The sequence below is a fragment of the Pantherophis guttatus genome, chromosome 2, assembly GCF_059756535.1.
Source record: "Pantherophis guttatus breed Tessera chromosome 2, ASM5975653v1, whole genome shotgun sequence".
Taxonomy (NCBI): Eukaryota; Metazoa; Chordata; class Lepidosauria; order Squamata; family Colubridae; genus Pantherophis; species Pantherophis guttatus.
This window is the reverse complement of record NC_142064.1, coordinates 288,924,568-288,948,472: the sequence shown is the minus strand read 5'-3', so window position 1 is coordinate 288,948,472 and position 23,905 is coordinate 288,924,568. Positions and strand designations below refer to the sequence as shown.

At 41.7% G+C, this 23,905-nt stretch overlaps 1 protein-coding gene across 1 annotated transcript; it reads left to right on the top strand.

The window, feature by feature from the left end:
* The first annotated feature begins 388 nt into the window (after window positions 1-388).
* Window positions 389-20,203, top strand: LOC117662547 (uncharacterized). Its single transcript, XM_087885389.1, is given in 14 exon segments — window positions 389-526; window positions 940-1,539; window positions 2,256-2,370; window positions 2,485-2,552; window positions 4,624-4,753; window positions 6,337-7,817; window positions 10,910-10,997; window positions 11,579-12,150; window positions 12,395-12,509; window positions 12,909-13,042; window positions 17,114-17,243; window positions 18,336-19,797; window positions 19,799-19,873; window positions 19,875-20,203. Coding segments are annotated over 13 exon segments (4,965 nt in total). The 5' UTR covers window positions 389-526; window positions 940-1,125; the 3' UTR covers window positions 20,056-20,203.
* Window positions 20,204-23,905: the final 3,702 nt, after the last annotated feature.

Here is a 23,905-nt window from a genome sequence, read left to right as displayed (position 1 = left end):
CTGGTCCTCCTCTTCTGATCGCCCGGCTGTTTCTGACAGGATTTGGAGCCTTTTGAGGCCTCCCACAATCTCTGCTGAGCCTTCAGGGTGACTGTTCTTGAGAAGTGAGTTCAAATCCTCCAGAGATATTTTTCTCCATCTCCACAGAAGGTTCCTAGAGAGGTAAGGAGAAGAAGATGGAGAAATAGCTGGATCTGGAGACCACAAAGCTTTTCTTGGGCAGGGAGGAATTGTGAGAGGCTTTCCCCCTACTCCCATGGCCATCATCCCTGCCCTCTCCGTTCTCCTCAGGCGCGCTCCTGTTTCCCGCCCTTTCTACAATCCTGGCACTTTGCGCCAAATCCACCAGGGGGCGCCCTCGGCTAGGAGAAGTTAACGTCACGTCACAGCTGCCTTTCCAGAGGAGGCGGCGATGGGGGTGACATCTCAAACGCTTGCCGCTCTAGGACGCTGCACTCGTTCTCCTTAATCCTTGGGGGAGAGCCTGCGGTAGAGTCTGGCGGGGGGACATCCAGAAGTTCCTCGGGTGAGTTGGGGGCTCTTCCTGGGCAAAGGGAAACGGAGGAGGGAGAGACCCAGCCCAGCCCTCTTCCGGCTTCAACCCTAGATCCCATGCTCCCCAGCCGCCCTCTCCATGCGAAGAGCCCGAGTGGGGGGAGGGGAGGGTCGGCCTTGCGGAGGCTCAGCAGGAGGGGAGAGAAGCCGGGCCAGGAGGCAGGATTCGCACCAGGCTCCCCGAGGGCTCCATCCTGTCTCCGGAGGGGGAGTGAAGCGGGGCGGCCTCTCCAGCTGCCTCCTTCCAGGCCCTGCTCGGGAGGACCTGGACCCTGCGCTTGGATGAGCCGCTTGGGGCTCCGGGCAGGGCAGGTTGGGTGAAGGTTGTTCAGTGGCTGAATTCCACTTTCTAATTCTTGCTATTTGTTTTTCTTCCCATCTCAGATACAGAAACTCGAAGCCATTTGAAATCTTTGCAAGTTAAAATTTTCTCTTGGGAAAAAAAAGAGCGGAATCCCTTGGAGGGATCAGTCCTGTAGCACCAGAAATGGTTCCGTGAAGCAAAAGGCATCTGGAGACCCACCAGAGTCCTTGGAGCCATTTGGAGCTGCTCTGCAGGACAGAGAAAGGATGGAGACACAACCTTTTGGAAAGGAGGGAAGCGGAAAAGGCCCTTCAGCTGCTCAGCCTGGGAAGGGGGGGAAGCTCTGGACAAGGACTGGGCAGGAGATCCTGGAGGAGGAAACCATCCTCCCTTCAGAAGTTCAGCCCTGGAATTTCATCCAATACCAGGAGGCTGAGGGTCCCCGAGGACTTTGCAGCCGACTCCATGGCTTTTGCAGGCGATGGCTGCGACCAGAAAAGCACACCAAAGCTCAGATGCTGGACCTGGTGGTTCTGGAGCAGTTCCTGGCTCTTCTGCCCCCAGAGATGGAGAGCTGGGTGCGGGAGTATGGAGCAGAGACCAGCTCCCAGGCGGTGGCCCTGGTGGAAGGCTTCCTTCTGAGCCAGGTGGAGGAACAGAAGGAGCAAGTCGAGTTGCAGGTAAGAGTTCAATAGAGAATAGAGAATCTGTTTGAATAGTTCACCCCTCCTTCCCAAACTTCTCTGAAATTCATATGTGGCAATGTCCTACCAATTCTTTTAGGGCATTGTTCCATTTTATTCCCAAAACCCTGAAAATTTTAACCTTTGACTGTCTTCTGTTGACCTCAACCCATTCCTGAGAGGTCTGTAAGGGGCATACATAAGCGCACCATCGTGCCTACCGTCCCTTCCCTAATGTCCCTTGTTATTCGTATCCTTTTCATGTATACAACTCATATTTCTACTTCTCTAATAAAATATTTTTTATTGAGTATTTTACTTTTTAAAACCAAACACAGAATAGAAAAAGAAGTCGATACAAAAACCAAAAACAAAAAAACACACACATCAGACGTTAAAATACACTACTTACAACAGATATATACAATTTTACAACTTTTTGCATCAACTTTGTCTTTACTCTTAGTTTTTATCCTCCCGCTTCTTCTCTTTATTTTTAAATATTCACAATTAACTTTTGTTAGCAGGATCGTTATTTACATTTACATACTTTTATCTGTTATTTTATATATGCTTGACAAATAAACAATCAAACAAACAGACATCACTAGTGGATATTGGGGACTTTGAGGTTGTGTTCCGAATATAAGAATCCATTTATTTCGTGTGGTGTACATTAATTCTGCTTCGTTTTTCCTTCCTCCTATTTGAAGTGCTGCACTGTGGAGATCAGAGATCCTGAGGGAAAGAAGAATCCATCAAATCCCCCTCAAGACCTATTTTTCAGGAGGATCCCTTGGGAAGATCCAACTAGGGACACCTCAGGAGGTAATTAAAGATCGTCCAATTACCCAGCTGTCTTACTTTTGCTCTCTCCTCTTCTATAGAATACTTCCTCCTATTTTGTTAAATATGCATTTTGAAATTATTTATTCTTTACAGAGAAAAAAAGCATGAAGTTTTCTGGTTTTTCTGGCAGAGATCAAACAGCGGTTGAACCTCCAAATCAAGTAAGAAAGGGAAAAGTTATTAGAAAATAACTAAATTCTCACATGGCTGTATTATCATTTTTAAAAAGCCTTGTTCATAACCTGTAGTTCAAAAATAAGCAAATCATATTAAAAAATAAAGCAGACTATTAAAATCCAAAGAAAATGGCCACATAGAATCAAGGTACTTTGGCTACAAAATAATTTCCAATCCTCTGATTTCTGCCTGGATTAGGAGATCAAATATTCCTGCTTTGCAAAGGCTGAGAAATGACTTTCCTAGGGAATTTTCTCTTTTGTTTTCTTCCATTCAGGCAATGGCTCAGACTACTAGATCAATCGATAGAGCAATAAATCAGTTGATCCAGAAAGGCACTGAATGTTTTGCAGAATCCATCAACTTGATAAAACTTCTCCAAATATTTTCAGATTTGCCCATTTTCTCACCTAAAATGAGGACTTGTGTGACGCACAGCCATTTAACTCGCTGCATATCTTGCTTTGGGAATTTGGGAACAATGGAACAGAATAACAGAGTTGGTAAGGATCTTAGAGATCTTCTAGTCCAGCCCCCTTCTCACAGAAGCCCTATAATATTTCTTCATAAACATCTTCAGTGTTGGAGTATCCACCACTTCTGGAAGCAACTCATTCTACTAATTAATTGTTTTCGCTGTCAGGAAATTTCTCTTTAATTGTAGATTAGTTCTCTCCTTGATTAGTTTCCATCAATTGCTTCAATTGTCTCACCTTCAGGTGCTTTGGAGAATAGGTTGGCCTCCTCTTCTTTGTGGCATCCCCTGAGATCTTGAAACACTGCTACCATGTTATTCCTATTCCTTCTTTTCATTAAACTAGACATACCCAATTCCAACAACCGTTCTTTATATGTTTTAGCCTCCAGGATCCTAATCATTTTGGTTGCTCTTCTCTGTACTCTTTCTAGATTCTCAAGATCTTTTTTACATTGTGGCAACTACAACTGGATGCAATATTCTAAGTATGGTCTTACCAAGGCATTATACAGTAGTGGCCAAAATTGTGGAAATCTTTTCGGAAAAGTGTATTTTTGAGGTTTGATGGCTAACAACACCACTTTTTTTTCAGTAACCATATTCCATAAACCATAATCATATTCCACTGCTGGAATGGCCTGAGAATAGTCCAGACCTTAACCCAATTGAAAATCTATGCAGCCAACTAAAGAAATTTGTTAGTCAGAAGTGACCCAGCAATAAAACCCTATTAATAGAAGGAATCATTCAGTCAATCTTTGTTTCACTTTATAACAGCTGCAGAACTAAAAAACTTGGTTCACTCCATGGGAAGACGTTGTAAGGCTGCAATTCATGCTAAAGGTTACCCAATTAAGTATTAACTGACATGATGATAATTTTTCTATATCTTGTTTTTTCTATGGTGATAATTTTTGTATATCTCATTTTTTCTAAGTGTTTCACTTTTCTTCTTTATACTGTAACTGCTTTTCTAATAGCAAATCCTTCATAAAAGTTGCATTATATTCCTGATTAAATTATCTTTCCATTGATATATAATTTTATGGTACTACTCCCAAAAAAGTGGTGTTATTAGCTAGTTTCAGAAAATACTTTTCCCAAAAGGTTTCCACAATTTTGGCCACTACTGTAAAGTGGTACTAACTCTTCATGTGATTTTGATTCTATCAGTCTCTTAATGCAGTCTATGATTGTATTGGGTCTTTTTTTGGCAACTGTAGCATACTGCTGACTCATGTTTAAGTGATTGTCCACTTGATCCCAAGGGGATCCCAAGATCCCTGTTGCACTTTCTACTGTTGAGCCAAGTATCACTTATTCCATGCCCATGCATTTGGTTTTTTTCCCCTAAATGTAGAACCCTACATTTCTCACCGTTTTTCATTTTGTTAAATGGGGCCCAATCTGTCAATCCTTCTATATCTTGACCTTATCTTCTAGAGTGTTGGTATTCCTGTCAATTTGGTCTTGTCTGCAAATTTGATGAATTCCCCTTCTATCCTCTTGTCTAAATCATTGATGAAGATGAACAGATTGTGTGAATCCTCCTGTTCTGTTCTTTTTTCTGTGTTCAGGAGAGTCTTGTGTCCTTCGAGGAGGTGGCTGTGTATTTCTCTGAGGAGGAATGGTCTCAGCTGGATTCTGACCAAAAAGCCCTTCATTCGGAAGTCATGCTTGAAAACCACAGGAATGTGGTCTCTCTGGGTAAGCGTTTTCTAGTCCCCAATCAGAGAGTTCAAGAAGACAGATTAGTTAGTTTTTTATTTTTAAAAAGTCTCCAATCCGATATCATCTCTTATGATGGAGAAGGAAAGGAACTGGCCTTCTCGTATTCCAAGGAAGAAAAGAGTCAATGTCTCTTTGCTTACATGCTTTCTGTGCCATTTCTTATCTGTATTTTTCCATTTCTGTATCACCACCTCTGTGGAGGCTAAAAAGAATGAGGTGTGCTTTTATGTGTCCTCTGGAGGTCATGTGAGAAGGATGGGTTGTCATTTGTCCTCTGAAACTTCCCCAAATTGTGTGAGAACAGAATTTTCATGCTCATGCCATGGAAGAGCATTCTCCCAATCTAATTCAAGAACAAAGGCCTCATGCAGCGTGACTCAAAGCATCCCAGGGTACAGGTAATTCCTGAGTTATGACAGTTCACTAAGTGCCATTCCAAGTTACGACCTAGCCCACTCCTAAGTACTTAAGATTCAGTCCTGAAATTACAAATGTTGCAGCACTACAGCTATCATTCACAGTTATGAATGACAGCAGAGGCGCTGCAACAACATTCGCCCTACCTGTACTCCCACCCCACCGGGTCTTACCTTGCGACGATGTGGTGAGCCATTGGTTCCTTTACCTACTTTGGTGCATTTGCAGAGATAAGCAAGATCAAAAGTGGGAAATCTCACACTTCTAATCTCACGAGATCTCGCACTATAGTTGTTTAGGCCTCTATTCTCTGCCAAACAAGGCCTGCACAAGAACTAGGACAAAACGCTTTGCAAACAGGGAAGGCCTCTTCATTTTCAAAGACTGGCGTTATATCTTGTGCAGTCCTCAGTTCTTACAAGAACACAGGCCTAAAGTACTGCAGTGTGAGATCTTGCACTATTGGTCTCATGAGGTCTTGCATTAAAGTGGTGTAGGCCTCCGTTCTCTGCGAACTGAATCCTGTACCAGATCCAGCCAAAGAGCCCTTGAAAGCTGATGAGACTTTGGGGCAGCAAAATAGCCATTCTTGAACCTTTCCAGTCTCAGCACGAAGAGTGTTTACAAGCCAATGGGAGGCTTCAAGCAAGGGATTTCGCTCCAAAATCTCACGCTGAGATCAAGGAACAAGCTGAATGCGGGTCCTGCCAGACAGACGCTGTGGAGCAGCTGCTCCAAGGTATACTAGGGAAGAAGGAGCTTGTTTCAAAATTGTTTCAGTTCTCACAGGTCTCTGCTGAAATTAGCCCAACCCAATAAATCTTAAAGTTTTCTCCTAACTCCTCCTTGGATATTTCCCCTAATTATTCCTTAACTCAAAACTTAGTTTTGAGTTAGGAGATTTGCATATATAGAGATATTTATAAAGAAAGAGATGTTTTCTAGATATTTTCAAAGCATTCATAACCCATGAATATAGAAGTCATCATGTCTATATCACATCACTGTAAGCATGCAAACATACAACGTAATGGAATTTCGGAGAAACTGAGAAGGAAATTCACTTGATTTTCTACAATTTGATCTTTTACTCTAACCTTTCTCTAACCTCTAATCATTTACATTTCTCTTTTGCTTTGAAGGTAACAATGGTCAGGAGAATCAAGATTCATGTAAATTGTTCCAAGTGACCAATGCTAAAGATGGAATGGAGAAGTTTGGAATTCGAATGGAAATTGAAAGCCATGAGAAAAACCAGTCAAAGAATTGGAATCAGGAAAGCTCATCTTCCACCGATGCTCCGATGCAAGACTTTCTTGCCCAACAAGAGAAAGTAAGGAAAAAATATACTGAAAAAAGTGTGAAGCTAATCAAAGCTAAATTACATGTAGTTGAACACTATTTAACCCAAAACAAAGGAGAAGATGCTATAAGAAGACACAAGAGACAAAACTACAATGGGACATTCATTCTTTCTCTTGGAAATAACTTTCTTACATCTCAAAAAGTGATTGATGCGAAAGAGAAGCCTTATAAATATTTGGAATGTGGAGAATGTTTTAGAACAAGTGGGCAACTTACTTCCCATGAAAGGATTTATACTGGGGAGAAACTATACGAATGCAGAGTGTGTGGAAACAGGTTCAGAAGATATAGTGATCTTATTTTCCATAAAACTATCCACTCAGTAGAGAAACCATATAAATGTATGGAGTGTGGGAAAACCTTTACCCATAGCGGTGGACTCAGAAACCACAAAATGATCCACACAGGAGAGAAACCATATAAATGCATGGAGTGTGGAAAGACCTTTGCTCAAAGAGGTAATCTTATTTCCCATAAGATGATCCATACAGGGGAGAAGCCGTATAAATGCATGGAGTGTGGAAAGACCTTTGCTCAAAGAGGTAATCTTATTTGCCATAAGATGATCCACACAGGGGAGAAGCCATATAAATGCATGGAGTGTGGAAAGACCTTTGTTCAAAAACGTAATCTTATTTCCCATAAAATGATCCACACAGGGGAGAAACCATATAAATGCATGGAGTGTGGGAAAACATTTACTCGTAGTTATGAACTTACTATCCACAAAAAGATCCACACAGGAGAGAAACCATATAAATGCATTGAGTGTGGAAAAACCTTTGCTCAGAGCAGTGGACTTGGAAGCCACAAAAAGATCCACACAGTGGAGAAACCATATAAATGCATGGAGTGTGGAAAGACCTTTGTTCATAGCAGGGCACTCGGAAGACACAAAACAATACATACAGGAGAGAAGCCATATAAATGCATTGAGTGTGGAAAGACCTTTGCTCAAAGAGGTAATCTTATTTCCCATAAAATGATCCATATAGGAGAGAAACCATATAAATGCGTGGAGTGTGGAAAGACCTTTGCTCAAAGCAGTGGACTTAGTTGCCACAAAAAGATCCACACAGGGGAGAAGCCATTTAAATGCACAGAATGTGGAAAGACCTTTGCTCATAGCAGTGGACTCGGAAGACACAAAACGATACACACGGGAGAGAAACCATATAAATGCATGGAGTGTGGAAAGACTTTTGCTCAATGCAGGTATCTTGCTTCCCATAAAAAGAAACACACAGGGGAGAAGATATAGAAATATATGGAGTGTGGAAAGACCCTTGCTCAAAGAGATAATCTTTGAGATAATCTTTAATAGGGGAGAAGGTGGATCAGTAACTATCATCTACGCATCCACAATTCCTCCGTTCGCAGGTACATTTCCATCTTTACACACCAGGAGAGGTAGTTTGTCTCATTCAGCCAAGACACCACAAAACCTCCCATTAAGCTAACGGAAGCCATGTTGCTTGTTTTCATTAAAAGCACTAACAAGCCATGATACACAGCCCCTCTGATTCTGGAGCAAGCTCCCACTGGGTTTCTCTTCTCTCTGGTATGTCAAGTCACTCTGGGATTCTCTCTCGACTGGGCCCACAACCTGTCAAAGTGTGCCCAGCTTTACTACGTGAGACAACCCAGGAGCAATAACAGCCAACAGAGGTTTGTTAGAAATAGTGGTTTTATCTACAAAAGGTTATATACCTATGGCATATGTGCCACAGCTGGTAGACAGAGCCCTCCCTGCAGGCACTCAAGCTGTCGCGCAGCTCAGCTCCACTGCGCAACACTACTAGGCCCAAAACGGGTGGGGGGTGGGGTCGCGTGCACATGCATAGAGGTGAGTCGTATGTACATGGTGGGTAGGTGGAGCATGGGGGGATCGTGTGTGCATGCTTGAGGGCACATTGCATTATGGGTGCCGGCGTGTGCGCTCTCCGTACACGACAAAAAGGTTAGCCATCACTGATATGATCACTCAAGGTTGACTCAGCCTTCCATCCTTTCTAAGGTAGGTAAAATGAGGACCTGGTTTGTGGGGGCAATAAGCTGACTTTGTATAAAATATACAAAAGTATGAAGGCTATTGCTTAATGCACTGTAAGCCGCCCTGAGTCTCTGGAGAAGGGTGGCATATAAATCAAAATAAAATAAATAAAATAAAATAAATAAAAATAAATATATACTATATACAGTATATATACACATACTACAAGCAGAACTCAAAAAATTGAGCTGGGAAGAACACACTGGGACAGACAGAGATACACACTAACAGGGCCACTTCTTATTATACAGGCTCTTAAAGTCATAACAGCCAAAAAACTTGCTGATTCATTACATTAGTGCAGGGGTGGGCAAATGTGGCTCTTTTACAATCTGTGGACTTCAACTCCCAGAATTCCTGAGACAGCTTGGCTTTCTCAGGAATTCTGGGAGTTGAAGTCCACAGGTTGTAAAAGAGCCACATTTGCCCACCCCTGCATTACTGCATCATTGCCTCATAATAACAGCTGGTCAGCTCTTAAATTATTACCCTGACAATCTGCTTGGTTGGCTAATGTGACCTGTGACATGAGGGGGGTGGACAGTATCTATTCTTTATTTATACCAAAAATGCGGGAATTATTCAATGTTGGTTTCACCTTCGACCGTGCCGATATGATGTACCCAATAAACTGGATTTTTGAGGAAGCCAAGGCCTCAGAGTCTTGAATTGGTTGGAAACATTACTTGGAACCATGATAAGTAGTTTTATTAAATGAAAACTGTGTTCGGGGAATGTGAATGCATATTACGCTCCCATAGCTAGCTAGCCTACCGGCCAACCCATATAGTTTATTAAGTAACCATTCGAAGATCCTTCCTTCCTCCCTCTTTCCCTCCCAAATTAGGCATCATCCAGAGAATCAGAATGAAAACCATTCCAGTGCACTAACATTGCAAATGATCAATCAATGATCAATCAATCAAGAAGGAAGGTCTTTAGAAATCAGTGCAGACCAAAATAACATGAAATTAAGAATTGCTCAAACAATTACTTCAGTCCTTCCTGATGAAACACAGAGAAATATGAATAGGAACTTTGTCTCGGATGTGAAGATGCCAAAAATAAATCAACCTGCCAATATAGGAGGAAATGTGTAGGTTATGGTTGAAATGAAAGGTCCCTGTGCTGAGCTTGATTTTTTTTCTGGCAGACATTTCATTACCCAAACTAGAAAACATCATCAGAGCAACAATCAACCTCGGAGGGCACTAAGGATGCCTCCATCCAACTTCTGTCTTCTGTAAAATTAAGATCTGAGTCAACCAGTATGAATGCAGAAGGTGTTTTTTGGTCAAAGATGTCTTATGATGTGATGGAATAATGACAGATGTCATTGTAGAGTGTGTGCAAAAAGCTTCAGGGTGAACAATTCATCTTTCAAAGAAGGGGCCAAAATGAACAGCAGCTGAGAAAATGCACCACTTTTCCACCATTAGTGCCATATTTTTGTCTTTATGGTGTGCCAGAATCTAGGAAAAGGTATAACAGTAACTTAAAATTACTTATCAGTTGTGTGGTTACTAGCTAAACATGCATAAAATTCTCTTTCTATTCATTGCAATAAAAATTACTAACACACTAGAGTGTTTGGAGAGCCTGGAGTTGTGTGCATATTTCAGCTCCTAATGGGTTGAAGGTGTTTTTCCAAATATGGATTATTCAACTTTCTGCGTCAAACTGCAGGAAAAAAAAACTAGATACATAAAGAAAAAATCAAAGGTTACCGCTCTTCTTTTTAAATGGATTTTAACCACTTTTCCCATCATTTTAAATTCTTTTTTTTCGCTCACAGTAGCTTACCTCTTATCTTGTCAACTCCAAATGTGATCGAATCTTTTCCTTTTCTCTTTATATTCATGGTCTAATGATATATCCCTGCCTTAAATTCTCCAAAGGGCTTAAACTTCCTAATCAGATTTGTTGAGGTGAATTTCCTACTCAATCCCTACTTAAAAATGGTTTTCCCCTCATCATAGTTTAGCTTTATCTTCCTTTTTCACGATCTTCCTTTCTTAGTTTTGTAATTCCACCTTTTCTCCAGGCAGAGCTAAAACGCCCTTTTCCCCTCTTCATTTTTCAATTAAGGAGCCTCGTTGTGAGGTAAAATTTCTGGAATATCCAGATGTTTCAAGTTTTCCTCCATTTTGGAACTGGCTTTTCTTTTTTTTTTTCTCTTTAGGTTCGCCGTGTCAGACACGGAGCCATTGAGAGGGTCCTTTCCTCCTACTCCCATGACCATCATCCCTGCCCTCTCCCTTCCCCTCAGACGCGCTCCTCTTTCCCGCTCTTTCTAGAAACCTGGCACTTTGCGCCGAATCCACATGGGGGCGCCCTCTGCCAGACAAGGGAACTCCAGCCGCTTCCTCATTGGGCCACTGGAGGGCGAGCGTCACAGCTGACTTTCCAGACGAGGCGGCGGAGAAAGTGACATCACAAAGGCTTCCCTCTCTAGGACGCCCCACGGAGAGTCGGCCGGGGGGACATCCAGGCGTTCCTTGGGCGAGTTGGGGGCTCTTCCCGGGTCAAGGGAGGCGGAGGTGGGAGAGACCCTCGCCCGGCCCTCCTCCAGCTTCTACCCCATGCTCCCCAGATACCCTCTCCATGTAGGGGGAAGCAGGGATGCCAGGAAGGCGGGGGGGGGGGATACGGGGCTCCCTTCCCTTACCCTTGTCCGGGGAAGAGCCCGAGTTTGGGGAGGGGAGGGTCGGCCTTGCGGAGGCCCAGCAGGAGAGGAGAGAAGCCGGGCGAGGAGGAGGCAGGATTTGCACCAGGCTCCCCGAGGGCCCGATCTTTCCCGGACCTGCTGAGGCGGGTGGGGGGACTCGACCCTGCGCCTGGATGACCCGCTTGGGGCTCCGGGCAGGTTGGGTGAAGGTTGTTCAATGGCTAAATTCTACTGTCTAATTCTTGGTATTTATTTTTCTTTCCATTTCAGATACAGAAACTCGAAGCCATTTGAAATCTTTCCAAGCCAAAAGTTTCTCTTCAGAAAAAAAAGAGCGGAATCCCTTGGGGGGATCAGTCCTGCAGCCCCAGAAATGGTCCCGTGAAGGAAAAGGCATCTGGAGACCCACCAGAGTCCTTGGAGCCATTTGCAGTTGCTCTGCAGGACAGAGAAAGGATGGAGACACAACCTTTTGGAAAGGAGGGAAGCGGAAAAGGCCCTTCAGTTGCTCAGCCTGGGAAGGGTGGAAAGCTCTGGACAAGGACTGGGCAGAAGATCCTGGAGGAGGAAACCATCCTCCCTTCAGAAGTTCAGCCCTGGACCTCCATCCAATACCAGGAGGCTGAGGGTCCCCGTGGACTTTGCAGCCGACTCCATGATTTTTGTAGGCGATGGCTGAGACCAGAAAAGCACACCAAAGCCCAGATGCTGGACCTGGTTGTACTGGAGCAGCTCCTCTTCCTTCTGCCCCCAGAGATGAACAACTGGTTGCAGGAGTGTGGAGCAGAGACCAGCTCCCAGGCAGTGTCCCTGGCTGAAGGCTTCTTCCTGAGCCAGGCTGAGGAGCAGAAGAAGCAGGTCGAGTTGCAGGTGAGAGACAAAAGGGAATAGAGAGTGTTTGAATACTTAACCCCCTCCTTCCCATACTTCTGGGACATTCATAATATGTGGCAATGTCCCACCTATTCTTGTAGGACATTGTTCCATTGTTTTCTCACTCAACCTCATTGGTGGATATTGGGGGCTTTGAGGTTGCATTCCGAATATAAGAATGCACTTCATGTCATGTGATGTACATTAATTCTGCTTCTTTTTTCCTTCCTCCTATTTGAAGTGCAGCACAGCGGAAGTCAGAGATCCTGAAGGAAAGAAGAATCCATCAAATCCCACTCAGGAGCTATTTTTCAGGGGGATCCCTTGGGAAGATCCAACTCAAAACACCTCAGGAGGTAATCCAAGATCCTCCTCAGAGACATGCCATCTGTCTTACCTTCTCTTCTGTAATATACCTCCTCTTATTTTGTTAAATATGAATTTTGAAATTATTTATTACTTACAGAGAAATAAAGAATGACATTTTCTGGTTTTTATGACGGAGTTCAAACAGTGGTTGAACTTCCAAATCAAGTAAGAAAGGAAAAAAATATTAGATTTGTATTCTCCTTTTCTTCAGGAAGTGAAGTGGGTATGCGGAGTGTGTTCTCCTTCAGTTTTTCTCCCTTCATCTGACTGGATTATTTTTGTGTTCCTGCGCGACATTGACAGCATAATAGTAGGTTCAAGTTGCTGTCAGGCAGATTAACTTCCTCTGTAGACTATAACTGAGACACTGTTATTTCTACCCTCAGGTTCTGTTAGGAAATGTTTTGCCCTCAGCCCAAAACAGTCACATGGCCCAATCACTGCAAGCTCCGCTGGTCTGGTGTCATCACTTCTCCTTCATTCGAACAGATGTGAGAACGTCCTTGGTTCCCAGGAGAAGGTATTTTATTATGTCTACCACGCCTCAGCTAACTCTAATCCCCCCTCCCTATCCCTTCCTCTAATGTGGCAGCACTGGAGCCTCAAAATGACATCGGCCAGATCACTTTTTAAAGACCACAGTTTAACTGGGTTCTGCTAGGTACTCCTCCAACTATGAGTTTACAAGAAGTATGTTTTTACAAGTCCTTCAAGAAATAGAGATATATTTTATGATTTATGTTGGAAAAAAGTAAAAACTATTTTGAAAAAAAAAAGAAATAGGAGTAAACATATCACTGTGGGAGCAACTGCTAGAGACCCATACTTTTTCTAATTCTTTGACTTGGAATTGTGCAAGGCTAATGTGAGTCTCACGGAATTCCGGTCACCACCAAATTGGGTTGCGACCGAAGTTACGGAACAAATTAAGGTGGTGACCAGAGGTTCTACTTTAGTTCAATAAAAGTAACCAAGCCATATTAAAAAATAAAGCCGACTATTCCAAAGAGAATGGCCACGTAGAACATAGGTACTTTGGGCTATAAAATAATTTCCAATCTTCTGATTTGTGCCTGAATTAGGAGATCAAACATTTCAGATAAATGGGTGTCCAATTTCTTCTTAAACACCTCCAGTGTCGGAGCATCCACAACTTCTGGAGCCAAGTCATTCCACTCATTAATTGTTCTCACTGACAGAAAATTTCTCTTTAGTTGTAGGTTAGTTCTCCCCTTGATTAGTTTCCATCCATTGCTTCTTGTCCCAACTTCAGGTGTATTGGAGACTAGGTTGGCCTCCTCTTCTTTGTGGCAGCCCCTGAGATATTGGAATACTGCTACCATATCATTGCTAGTCCTTCTTTTCATTAAACTAGACATACCCAGTTCCAGCAACCGTTCTTTATATGTTTTACCCTCCAGGACCCTAATTGTTTTGTTTTTGTCTTCTCTACTCTTTCTAGAGTCTCAAGATCTTTTCTACATTGTAGCAACCAATACTGAATGCAATATTCCAGGTTCGGTCTTACCAAGGCATTATAAAGTGGTACTAACACTTCATGTGATCTTAATGTCAGGATTCCAAATAACACCCTCAACGAAATTAAACTCCGAGGCTACAATTCCCTCAAAGCTAATTTTTATTAGAGATGTCATATTGGCACATCTGGGAAAACCCAAATCTGAGAGCTTCCGGGTTTTCGTCACCCAAAAGAAAGTTCAACTTCTTGCCCATTACCCACATGTCCATCACACAAACCAATCAGGTACCCTCCGGAACAGAAGATACCTCCCCAGTCTTCTCAGCACAGCTGCAGGGCAAAGTGGCCTTCACTTTCTGGAAAAAATGTTATTTTGACTACATATCATCTTTTTTCAATACAATCCCCTGTTCCAATTTCCCACAGTAGAATTTGTGGCAGGCCTGAATGCTCAAAAGTAAAAGATGGCTTCCAGGTCTGACACTTGATTCTATCCCTCTTAATGCATCCTATGATTCTTTTGGGTGGTTTTTTCTTTGGCAACTGTAGCATACTGCTGTCTCATGTTTTTTTTTTCCCAAAAAAGTTTTTTATTTTTATTTTTCAACACACAAATTACATCTTTTTGGAACAGAGTCCTGATCCGGTCATCAATTTATACAATTTTTCTTTTTATCTTTAACAAAATTTTATACATTTTATTTTGCCATAATGCTTATTTCTTAATCTTAAATCGCCTATCTCAACTAATACCATCTTAAAAAATTTACTCAAATTTACTTAAAGAAAAAAGAACATTTACCCTTCTATTAACCCCCCTTTAATCTTAGTCACTATCAACTATACTTAATAAATCATCAATCTCCCCTATTAGCATTTAAACAAAATTTACTCTTATTTATTTAATCAAAACAATTACCCTTCTATTAATCCACTTTGAATCTCAATTTAATTAATAACTCATAATGCATTTCACAATTCTTAACCTAAATCCTCACAATTAACAATGGAAATCAAACATACTTATATTTCAAGATCTTATTTCCCTCTCTAATACTTCCCCATATTTATGATTGCTTCATATAGTGTTCATTAAATCTTAGTAAAATTATTTAAAATATTCAAATTGTTACAATTGTTATAGCTCTTTAAACATCTCAATTTTTTAAAGTCATCCATTATTCTCAAGTAGTATATAACATCATAATAATAATTGATTCATTGTATCCATTAATGTATTTTCTTTTAACATAGTCTATTTCTCATATATTATAGTTTTCATCCATATTTCAATTTTAAATATCTGTAACATATTCTTCTAATATTTATTAACCATTATTAATCTCAATATAGTTATTTTATAAATCAGAGTCCTGGACTTTTCTATCTTCCCCCATTCTTTCACTGTTAATCCCAGCGTAATCATCTTTATAAATATTGTTATTCACATTGTCTTCTCAAAAAAAACCCCAAAAAATCTCCTTTTTATTATTACTATCCACCTGTACATTATTTATTTATTTATTATTTCAATTTGTATACCGCCCTACTCCCGAAGGACTCAGGGCGGTGAACAGCCATAGAATAAAACATATGAGTACAAAATTTAAAATAAAGTAAAACGAATTAAATAATTCGGCTGAAAATTTAAAACCCCAATAATTTAAGACCAAATTTAAAATTTCCATTTAAAAAGGGGAAAAAACTTAGGTCAGGCCAGCTTGATGAAATAAGAACGTCTTGAGCACGCGAAGGAAGGTACGCAGATCTTATGCATATTTAATCACATTGTTTTTATCTTCATTTCCAGCTGTTGTGTCTTGTTTCTTCATTTTCTTGTCCGTTTGCGTATACTTCATTTCAGTTTCAATATCCTCAAATTTTGTCCTGCATGTATCATTTTAATTATTTTTCTTGCTTCCACTCCAAGCCAAATGCATCAAATTGTTCCTTCTCTGATTCCTGCGCCATTTTATTCTTTTTAAGTTGACGTTATACCAGTTATAAGAGTTCTGTTATGGTTTCCCTTTCTTTCCCCCAAAATCAAGCCGCCTGCAAACAAAGAAATCTTCCTCCACATATTCTCACGGTTGTTATCTGTAAAGTTCACAATTTTCCAAAACAGAAACCAAGTTACAATATTCCTTTTTAATCCAGAAGGTGTCTCTCTGCAATCCACAATTACCAATTGTTAAGAAGTATCCGTTTTGTTTCAGTTATATAACAATCTTACTTAGTTTCTCTTTTTCTTTTTAATTTTAAAAATGTCAAATCTTTTTTAAAGTCCAGTCCAAATTTAAACTCTTTTCAATCCTTTGACCATATCTCAGTATTTAACATTTCCAATTGGTTTTATTCAGAAGTCAATTTTCTATCGGATCTTTGTCTCTTTAAAGTTGCATTTCTAAATCTTCTTTGCCCCCGTGCTCCTTAGCCGCTGTTTTATCGCTAGGAGTCTTATCATTAAAAGATGTTTCCCTTGATGTTGTTACAAGCCTGGGTTGGCTGTCATTCACCCGGCTTCAAGAAACTCTGTTCCGTTCCACTTTCCTCCTGCACATTACTTGATCCGGTTGTCCCAGCTTCATGGCAGCCGCCATGGCTGCCGCCCACCACCACTGATGCACAGAGAATTCCCTCCGACCTCCGAGGAACTTGCCTGTTCCTCTTGGTCGTCCGAGGTGCCTCTCTTTCTTCCCTGTCCCTACAGGACAGTTCTGGTGCGAAGACCCATCAGCGGCGGTTTGCCAGCCGGGGTTTTCGTGGGGCTCATCGGAGCCCGCTAATTCCCCGACTGTCTCGCCGTGACGCCAAACTGGAAGTCCCACTGCTGTTTCATGTTTAAGTGACTGTCCAATAGGACTGCAAGATCCCTGTTGTAGTTTCTAGTGTTGAATCTTACATTTCTCAACATTTTTCATTTTCTTAGATGGGGGCCAATCTGTCAATCCTTCTATATCTCAAGCTTATCTTCTGGAGTGTTGGTATTCCCGTCAATTTGGTCTTGTCTGCAAATTTGATGAGTTCCCCTTCTATCCTCCTGTCTAAATCATTGATGAAGATGAAGAGATCTACTGAGTCCTCTTGTTCTGTTCTTTTTTCCATGTTCAGGAGAGTCTTGTGTCCTTCAAAGAGGTGGCTGTGTATTTCTCTGAAGAGGAATGGTCTCAGCTGGATTCTGACCAAAAAGCGCTGCATTCGGAAGTCATGCTTGAAAACCATAGGAATGTGGTCTCTCTTGGTAAGTTTTCTAGTCCCCAATCAGAGAGTTCAAGGAGATAGATAATAGTTAGGTTTTTTTAATTAAAAAATCATTCATCAGTCCTGCCAGGACTTACCTTACAATGATGTAGCGAGTCATCTGTTCCTTTGCCTTCTTTGGTTCATTTGCAGAAATAAGTTGCCAAAAGTAATAAGATACGCGAGATCAGTAGCACAAAATCGCATGCTACTGATCTCACGTGATCTCGCACTATACTACTTTAGGCCTCTGTTCTCTGCTAACTAAGGCTTGGACAAAATAGTTTGCAAACAGAGGGAAAGCCTCTTCATTTTCAGAGACTTTTGCCCTGGATCTTGTGCAGTCCTCAGTTCATAAGGAACACAGGCTTAAAGTACTGCAGTGCGAGATCATGTGAGATCAGTAGACTGATATCTTGCACTACTGATCTCACACGAAAGTAGTTTAGGCCTACATTCTCTGCGAAATAAAGCCTGTACCAGATCCGGCCAAAAAGCGCTTGCCAACCGATGAGACTTTGGGCAGCAAAATAGCCATTCTTGAAGCCTCGCATTCTTTCCAGTCTCAGCACGAAGAGTGTTTACAATCCAATGGGACGCTTCAAACAAGGGATTTCGCTCCAAAGTCTCATCACTGGAATCAACAAATGGCTCTGAGCCGGGGTCCCACCCACCAGACAGACACTGTGGAGCAGCTGCGCCAAGGTACACTTGGAAGAAGGAGCTTGTTTCAAAATTGTTTCAGTTCTCACAGGTCTCTGCTGAAATTAACCCACCCCAATAAATCTTGAGGTTTCTGCTAATTTCTCCTTGGATGTTTCCCTTGATTATTCCTTAACTTAAAACTGATTTTGAGTGAAATTTGCATATATATAGATAATGGTAAAGAAACAGATGTTTTCTAGATATTTTCAAAGCTTTCATGACTCATGAATATAGAAATCATCATGTACTATATCACACCACTGTAAGCATGCAAACATACAACCTAATGGAATTTTGGAGAAACTGTGAAGGAAATTCTCTTGACTTTCTACAGTTTGATCTTTTTCTCTCACCTTGTTATCATTTTCATTTCTCTTTTGCTTTGAAGGTAATAACGGGCAGGAGAATCAAGATTCCTGGGAACTGTTCCAAGTAATCAGAATGGAATTTGAAAGCCATGAGCGAAACCAGTCAAAGAATTGGAATCAGGAAAGCTCATCTTCCACTGATGCGCCGATGCAAGACTTTCCTGCCCAACAAGAGAAACCATATAAGTTCCTTACATCTCAAAAAGTGATTGACACAAAAGAGAAGCCCTATAAATGTTTGGATTGTGGCAAATGTTTTAGAACAAGCGGGCATCTTACTTCCCATGAAAGGATCCACATAAGGGACAAACCGTATAAATGCATGCAGTGTGGGAAAACCTTTCCTTGTAGCAAAGAATTTACAATCCATAAATGGAGACACATGGGAGAGAAACCATATAAATGCATGGAATGTGGAAAGACCTTTGCTCAGAGCAGTGGACTTAGTTGCCACAAAAAGCTCCATACAGGAGAGAAACCATATAAATGTATTGAGTGTGGAAAGGCCTTTGCTCTGAGCGGTAATCTTACTTCCCATAAGATGATCCACACAGGGGAAAAGCCATTTAAATGCATGGAATGTGGAAAGACCTTTGCTCAAAGAGGTCATCTTATTCGCCATAAGAGGATCCACACGGGGGAGAAACCATATAAATGCATGGAGTGTGGAAAGACCTTTACTCGAAGACCTAATCTTATTTCCCACAAAAAGATCCACACAGGGGAGAAGCCATTTAAATGCACGGAATGTGGAAAGACCTTTGCTCATAGCAGTGGACTCAGAAACCACAAAATAATCCACACAGGAGAGAAACCATATAAATGCATGGAGTGTGGAAAGACCTTTGCTCAAAGAAGTGCTCTTTTTTCCCATAAGATGATCCACACATTGGAGAAGCCATTTAAATGCATGGAGTGTGGAAAGACCTTTGCTCGTCGCAGTAGACTTACTATCCACAAAATAATCCACACAGGGGAAAAGCCATTTAAATGCATGGAGTGTGGAAAGACTTTTGCTCAAAGAGGTCATCTTATTCGCCATAAGAGGATCCACACAGGGGAGAAACCATATAAATGCATGGCGTGTGGGAAAACCTTTGCTGATAGCTATGAACTTACTATCCACAAACAGATCCACACAGGAGAGAAACCATATAAATGCATGGAGTGTGGAAAGACCTTTGCTCAAAGAAGTACTCTTATTTCCCATAAGATGATCCACACAGGAGAAAAGCCATATAAATGCATGGAGTGTGAAAAGACTTTTGCTCAAAGAGGTCATCTTATTCGCCATAGGAGAATCCACACAGGGGAGAAACCATATAAATGCATGGAGTGTGGGAAAACCTTTGCTGATAGCTTTGAACTTACTATCCACAAAAAGATCCACACAGGAGAGAAACCATATAAATGCATGGACTGTGGAAAGACCTTTGCTCAGAGCAGTGGACTTGGAAGCCACAAAAAGACCCACACGGGAGAATCCGTATAAATGCATTGAGTGTGGAAAGACCTTTGCTCAGAGCAGTAATCTTAGTTGCCACAAAAAAATCCACACGAGAGAAGCCATTTAAATGCATGGAATGTGAAAAGACCTTTTTTCATAGCAGTGGACTCAGAAGACATAAAATGATACACACAGGAGAGAAACCATATAAATGCATGGAGTGTGGAAATATTTTTGCTCAATGCAGGTATCTTGCTTCCCATAAAAAGATCCACACAGGGGAGAAGACATAGAAATGCATGGAGTGTGGAAAGACCTTTGTTCAAAGAGATAATCTTTGAGATAATCTTTAATAGGGGAGAAGGTGGATCAGTAACTATCATCCGCAATTCCTCCTCTCGCAGGTACATTTCCATCTTTAACACCAGGAGAGGTAGTTTGTCTCATTCAGCCAAGACACCACAAAACCTCGCATTACACTAACAGAAGCCATGTTGCTTGTTTTCATTAAAAGCATTAACAAGCCATGATACACAGCCCCTCTGATTCTGGAGCAAGCTCCAACTGGGTTTCTCTTCCCTCTGATCTTTCTAGTCACTCTGGGCTTCTCTGGACTGGGCCCACAACCTGTCAAAGTGTGCCCAGCTTTACTACGTGAGACAATCCAGGAGCAATAACAGCCAACAGAGGTTTGTTAGAAATAGTGGTTTTATCTACAAAAGATTATATACACGTGATAGCGAACCTATGGCATGCGTGCCACATCTCACAGACAGAGCCCTCCCTGCGGGCACGCGAGCTGTTGCCCAGCTCAGCTCCACCACGCACCACTAGGCCCAAAATGGGGGTGGGGGTCGCGTGCGCATGCATGGAGGTGAGTTGGATGCACATGGTGGGTGGGTGGAGTATGGGGGTGGGAGAGACAGATACACTCGGCCACTTCTTATACAGGCTCTTAAAGTGATAACAGCCAAAAACCTTGCTGACTCGTTACATCAGTGCATCACTGCATCATTATCTCATCATAGCAGCTGGTCAACTCTTAAATTATTACCCTGGAAATCGGCTCGGTTAGCTAATATGACCTGTGATACGAGGGGGGTAGACAGTATCCATTCTTTACTTATACCAAAAATGCGGGAATTATTCAATGTTGGTTTGACCTTTGACCGTGCCTATATGATGTACCCAATAAACTGGATTTTTGAGGAAGTCAAGGCCTCAAGAATCTTGAATTGGTTGGCAGCATTACGCGGAACCCTGACAAGTAGTTTTATTAAGAGAAAGCAGTGGTAGGGAATTGTGGATGCTTTTGTAAGGACTGCCTCTCCTTCCAATTTAAGAAAGTAAAAACTCTTGAAATGGAGTATTTCAAAAGGAACCTTTTATTAAGCAGAAGTGACAGCAATGGATTCAAAGCCGTAGAAACCCCTCCCTTTAGCCAGAATGCAAATTTTAGCCAATACACAAGTGTGAAGATGTTTTCCAGATGCCCTGAGAATCGGATAAGCATGTATTCCCATCGTTATCCTCCATTATCCTTTAAAGTGAAATAACCCACATGGACATCATAAATATTCCCCAAAGTTAAGGGGATCTCAGGGTGCTTTGGCGCCAGGATATAGGTTGTATTGTAAAATATCTGTTGATACAGGCAATGCTAATAAATTGAATCCAACCCCCCTCTTCTCCCAACTGAATGACAGTATCACTTACAGGGATCTGGCAGCATATTAAGTTCCCATAGCTAGGCAGCCTACTGGTCAATCAAGTTAGTCATTGATTTACAATAATTTTTATGCAAACATTTGAAGTTACAATGTCAACGAATGATGTTTCTGAATCCCCCCCCTCCCTAATTAGGCGTATTCCAGGGAATCAGAATGAAAACCACTCCAGTGTGCTAATATTGCAAATGATCAATCAAAAGGAAGACCTTTGAAAATCAATGAAGTCACGTGCAGGGGTGGGTTCTACTTACCTTTACCACCGGTTCGCAACAGGATCATGCACATGCACAGATTGCTGATGATGACATCCGGGGCGGTGGGCAGGTCCTCCCACTGGTTTTACTACCGGTTCTTGCGAACCGGTCCAAACGAGGCAACCCACCACTGGTCACGTGAAATTAAGAACTAGTTCAAAAAACAACTTCAGTCCTTTCTGATGAAACACGCAGAAATGCGAATGGGAGTTTTCTTTGGAATGTGAAGTTACCAAAAATAATCCAAACTGCCAATAAATGAGAACGTGTAGCTCATGAGGGATCCTTGGTGCTCTCTGAGTTTGATTGTTTTGTTGCAGACATTACTCAATGAAATGGGAACATCCGTACACCAGCCAATCTCAGAGGGCACTAATCCAACTTCTGTCTGCTGTGTCAAATTTAAGATCTGAGTCAGTCAATATGAATGCAGAAGTAGGGAATCTTTTTTGGTCCAAGACCTGTTGTGATGGAATAATGACAGGTGTCAATGCAGAGTGTGTGCAAAAAGCTTCAGGGTGAACAATTCATCTTTCAAAGAAGGGGCCAAAATGAACAAACTGCATGGGGCAAAAGATATTTTTCCACCATTAGTGCCATATTTTTGTCTTTACGGTGTGCCAGAATCTAGGAAACGGTATAACGCTAACTTAAACAAAATTATTTATCGGTGGTGTGGTTACTAGCTAAACATGCATAAAATTCTGTTTCTTTTCATTGCATTACTAACACACTAAAGTGTTTGGACACCCTGGGTGTGTGTGCATATTTCAGCTCCTGATGGGTTGAAGCTATTTTTCAAAATATGGATTATTAAACTTTATTAAACTTTCTGTGTCAAACCGCAGAAAAAAAGAAATAGATACAAAAAACCCCAAAGGTTTCCTCCATTCTTTTTAAATTGATTTTAACCGCTTTTTCTATCATTTTAAATTCTTTTTTTCATTTACTATGTGTCTTTGTGTGTCGATACCAAATGTGCTCGAATCTTCATTTTCTCTTTTCATTTATGGTTTATTGATATATCCCTGCCTTAAATTCTCCAAAGGGCTTAGGCTTCCTAGTCACATCTCTTGAATTTCCTACACAATCCTTATGTAAAAAAAAAATTCCCCATCATAGTTTAGATTTATATTCCTTTTTTACAATCTTCCTGTCTTCATTTTGCAATTCCACATTTTCTCCAGTCAGAGATGAAACACCATTTCCCCTCTTCATTTCTCAACTAAAGAACCTGATTATGAGGTAAAATTTCTGGAATATCCATGGGTTTCAGCTTTTCCTTCATTTTGGAACTGGTCTTTTTTCTCTTTGTGCAGGGTGACTGTGACAGGGAGCCATTGAGAGGCTACTTTTCCCCTACTCCCATGCCCATCATCCCTGCCCTCTCCCTCAGACGGGCTCCTCTTTCCCGTCCTTTCTAGAATCCTGGCACTTTGCACCAAATCCACCAAGGGGCATTCTCCGCCAAGAAAAGGGAACTTCAGGTGCTTCCCTATTGGCTCAGTGGAAGGCAATCTTTCTTTTCTTTCATCAGAAGAGGCTGGAGGGTTGTCTGGTCTTTCTGGTCCTCCCTTCGCTGGGAGGCTGAGTGAATAATTTGGGAAAGGCACCTGTATGTATTGAATTAAAGAAATAAAAGACAAATCAATAAAAAAAACAATCATTTTCCTCATTGTGGCCTTCCTGCCTGTATCCCATCTAACTCCCCTTCAATTGCGAGACACAAGCTGGGTTTCCAAGAGGTTCCTGATCCTCGTCTTCTGACAGCCAGTCCGTTTCTGACAGGAGTTGGCCCATTTTGAGGCCTTCTCCAATCTCTGCTGAGACTTTAGAGTGGCTGTTCTTGAGAGAAACGAGATCAAATCCTCCAGAGAGAATTTTTCTCCATCTCCACAGATGATTCCGGAAGGGAAGGAGAGGGAGAAATTGCTGCCTCCGAAGGCGACAAAACCTTTGTCTGACGGAACCATTGAAAGGGACCTTCCTCCTACTCCCATGCTCATCATCTCTACGCTGCTCTCTTCCCGCGCTTTGCAGGGAATCCTGTAAATGTATGCAAAATCCACCAGGGGGCGTTTTCTGCCAAGAGAAAGGAACTCCAGGCGATTCCCCATTGGCCCACTGGAGGGCGAAAATCACAGAGGAGGCTGCGAAGA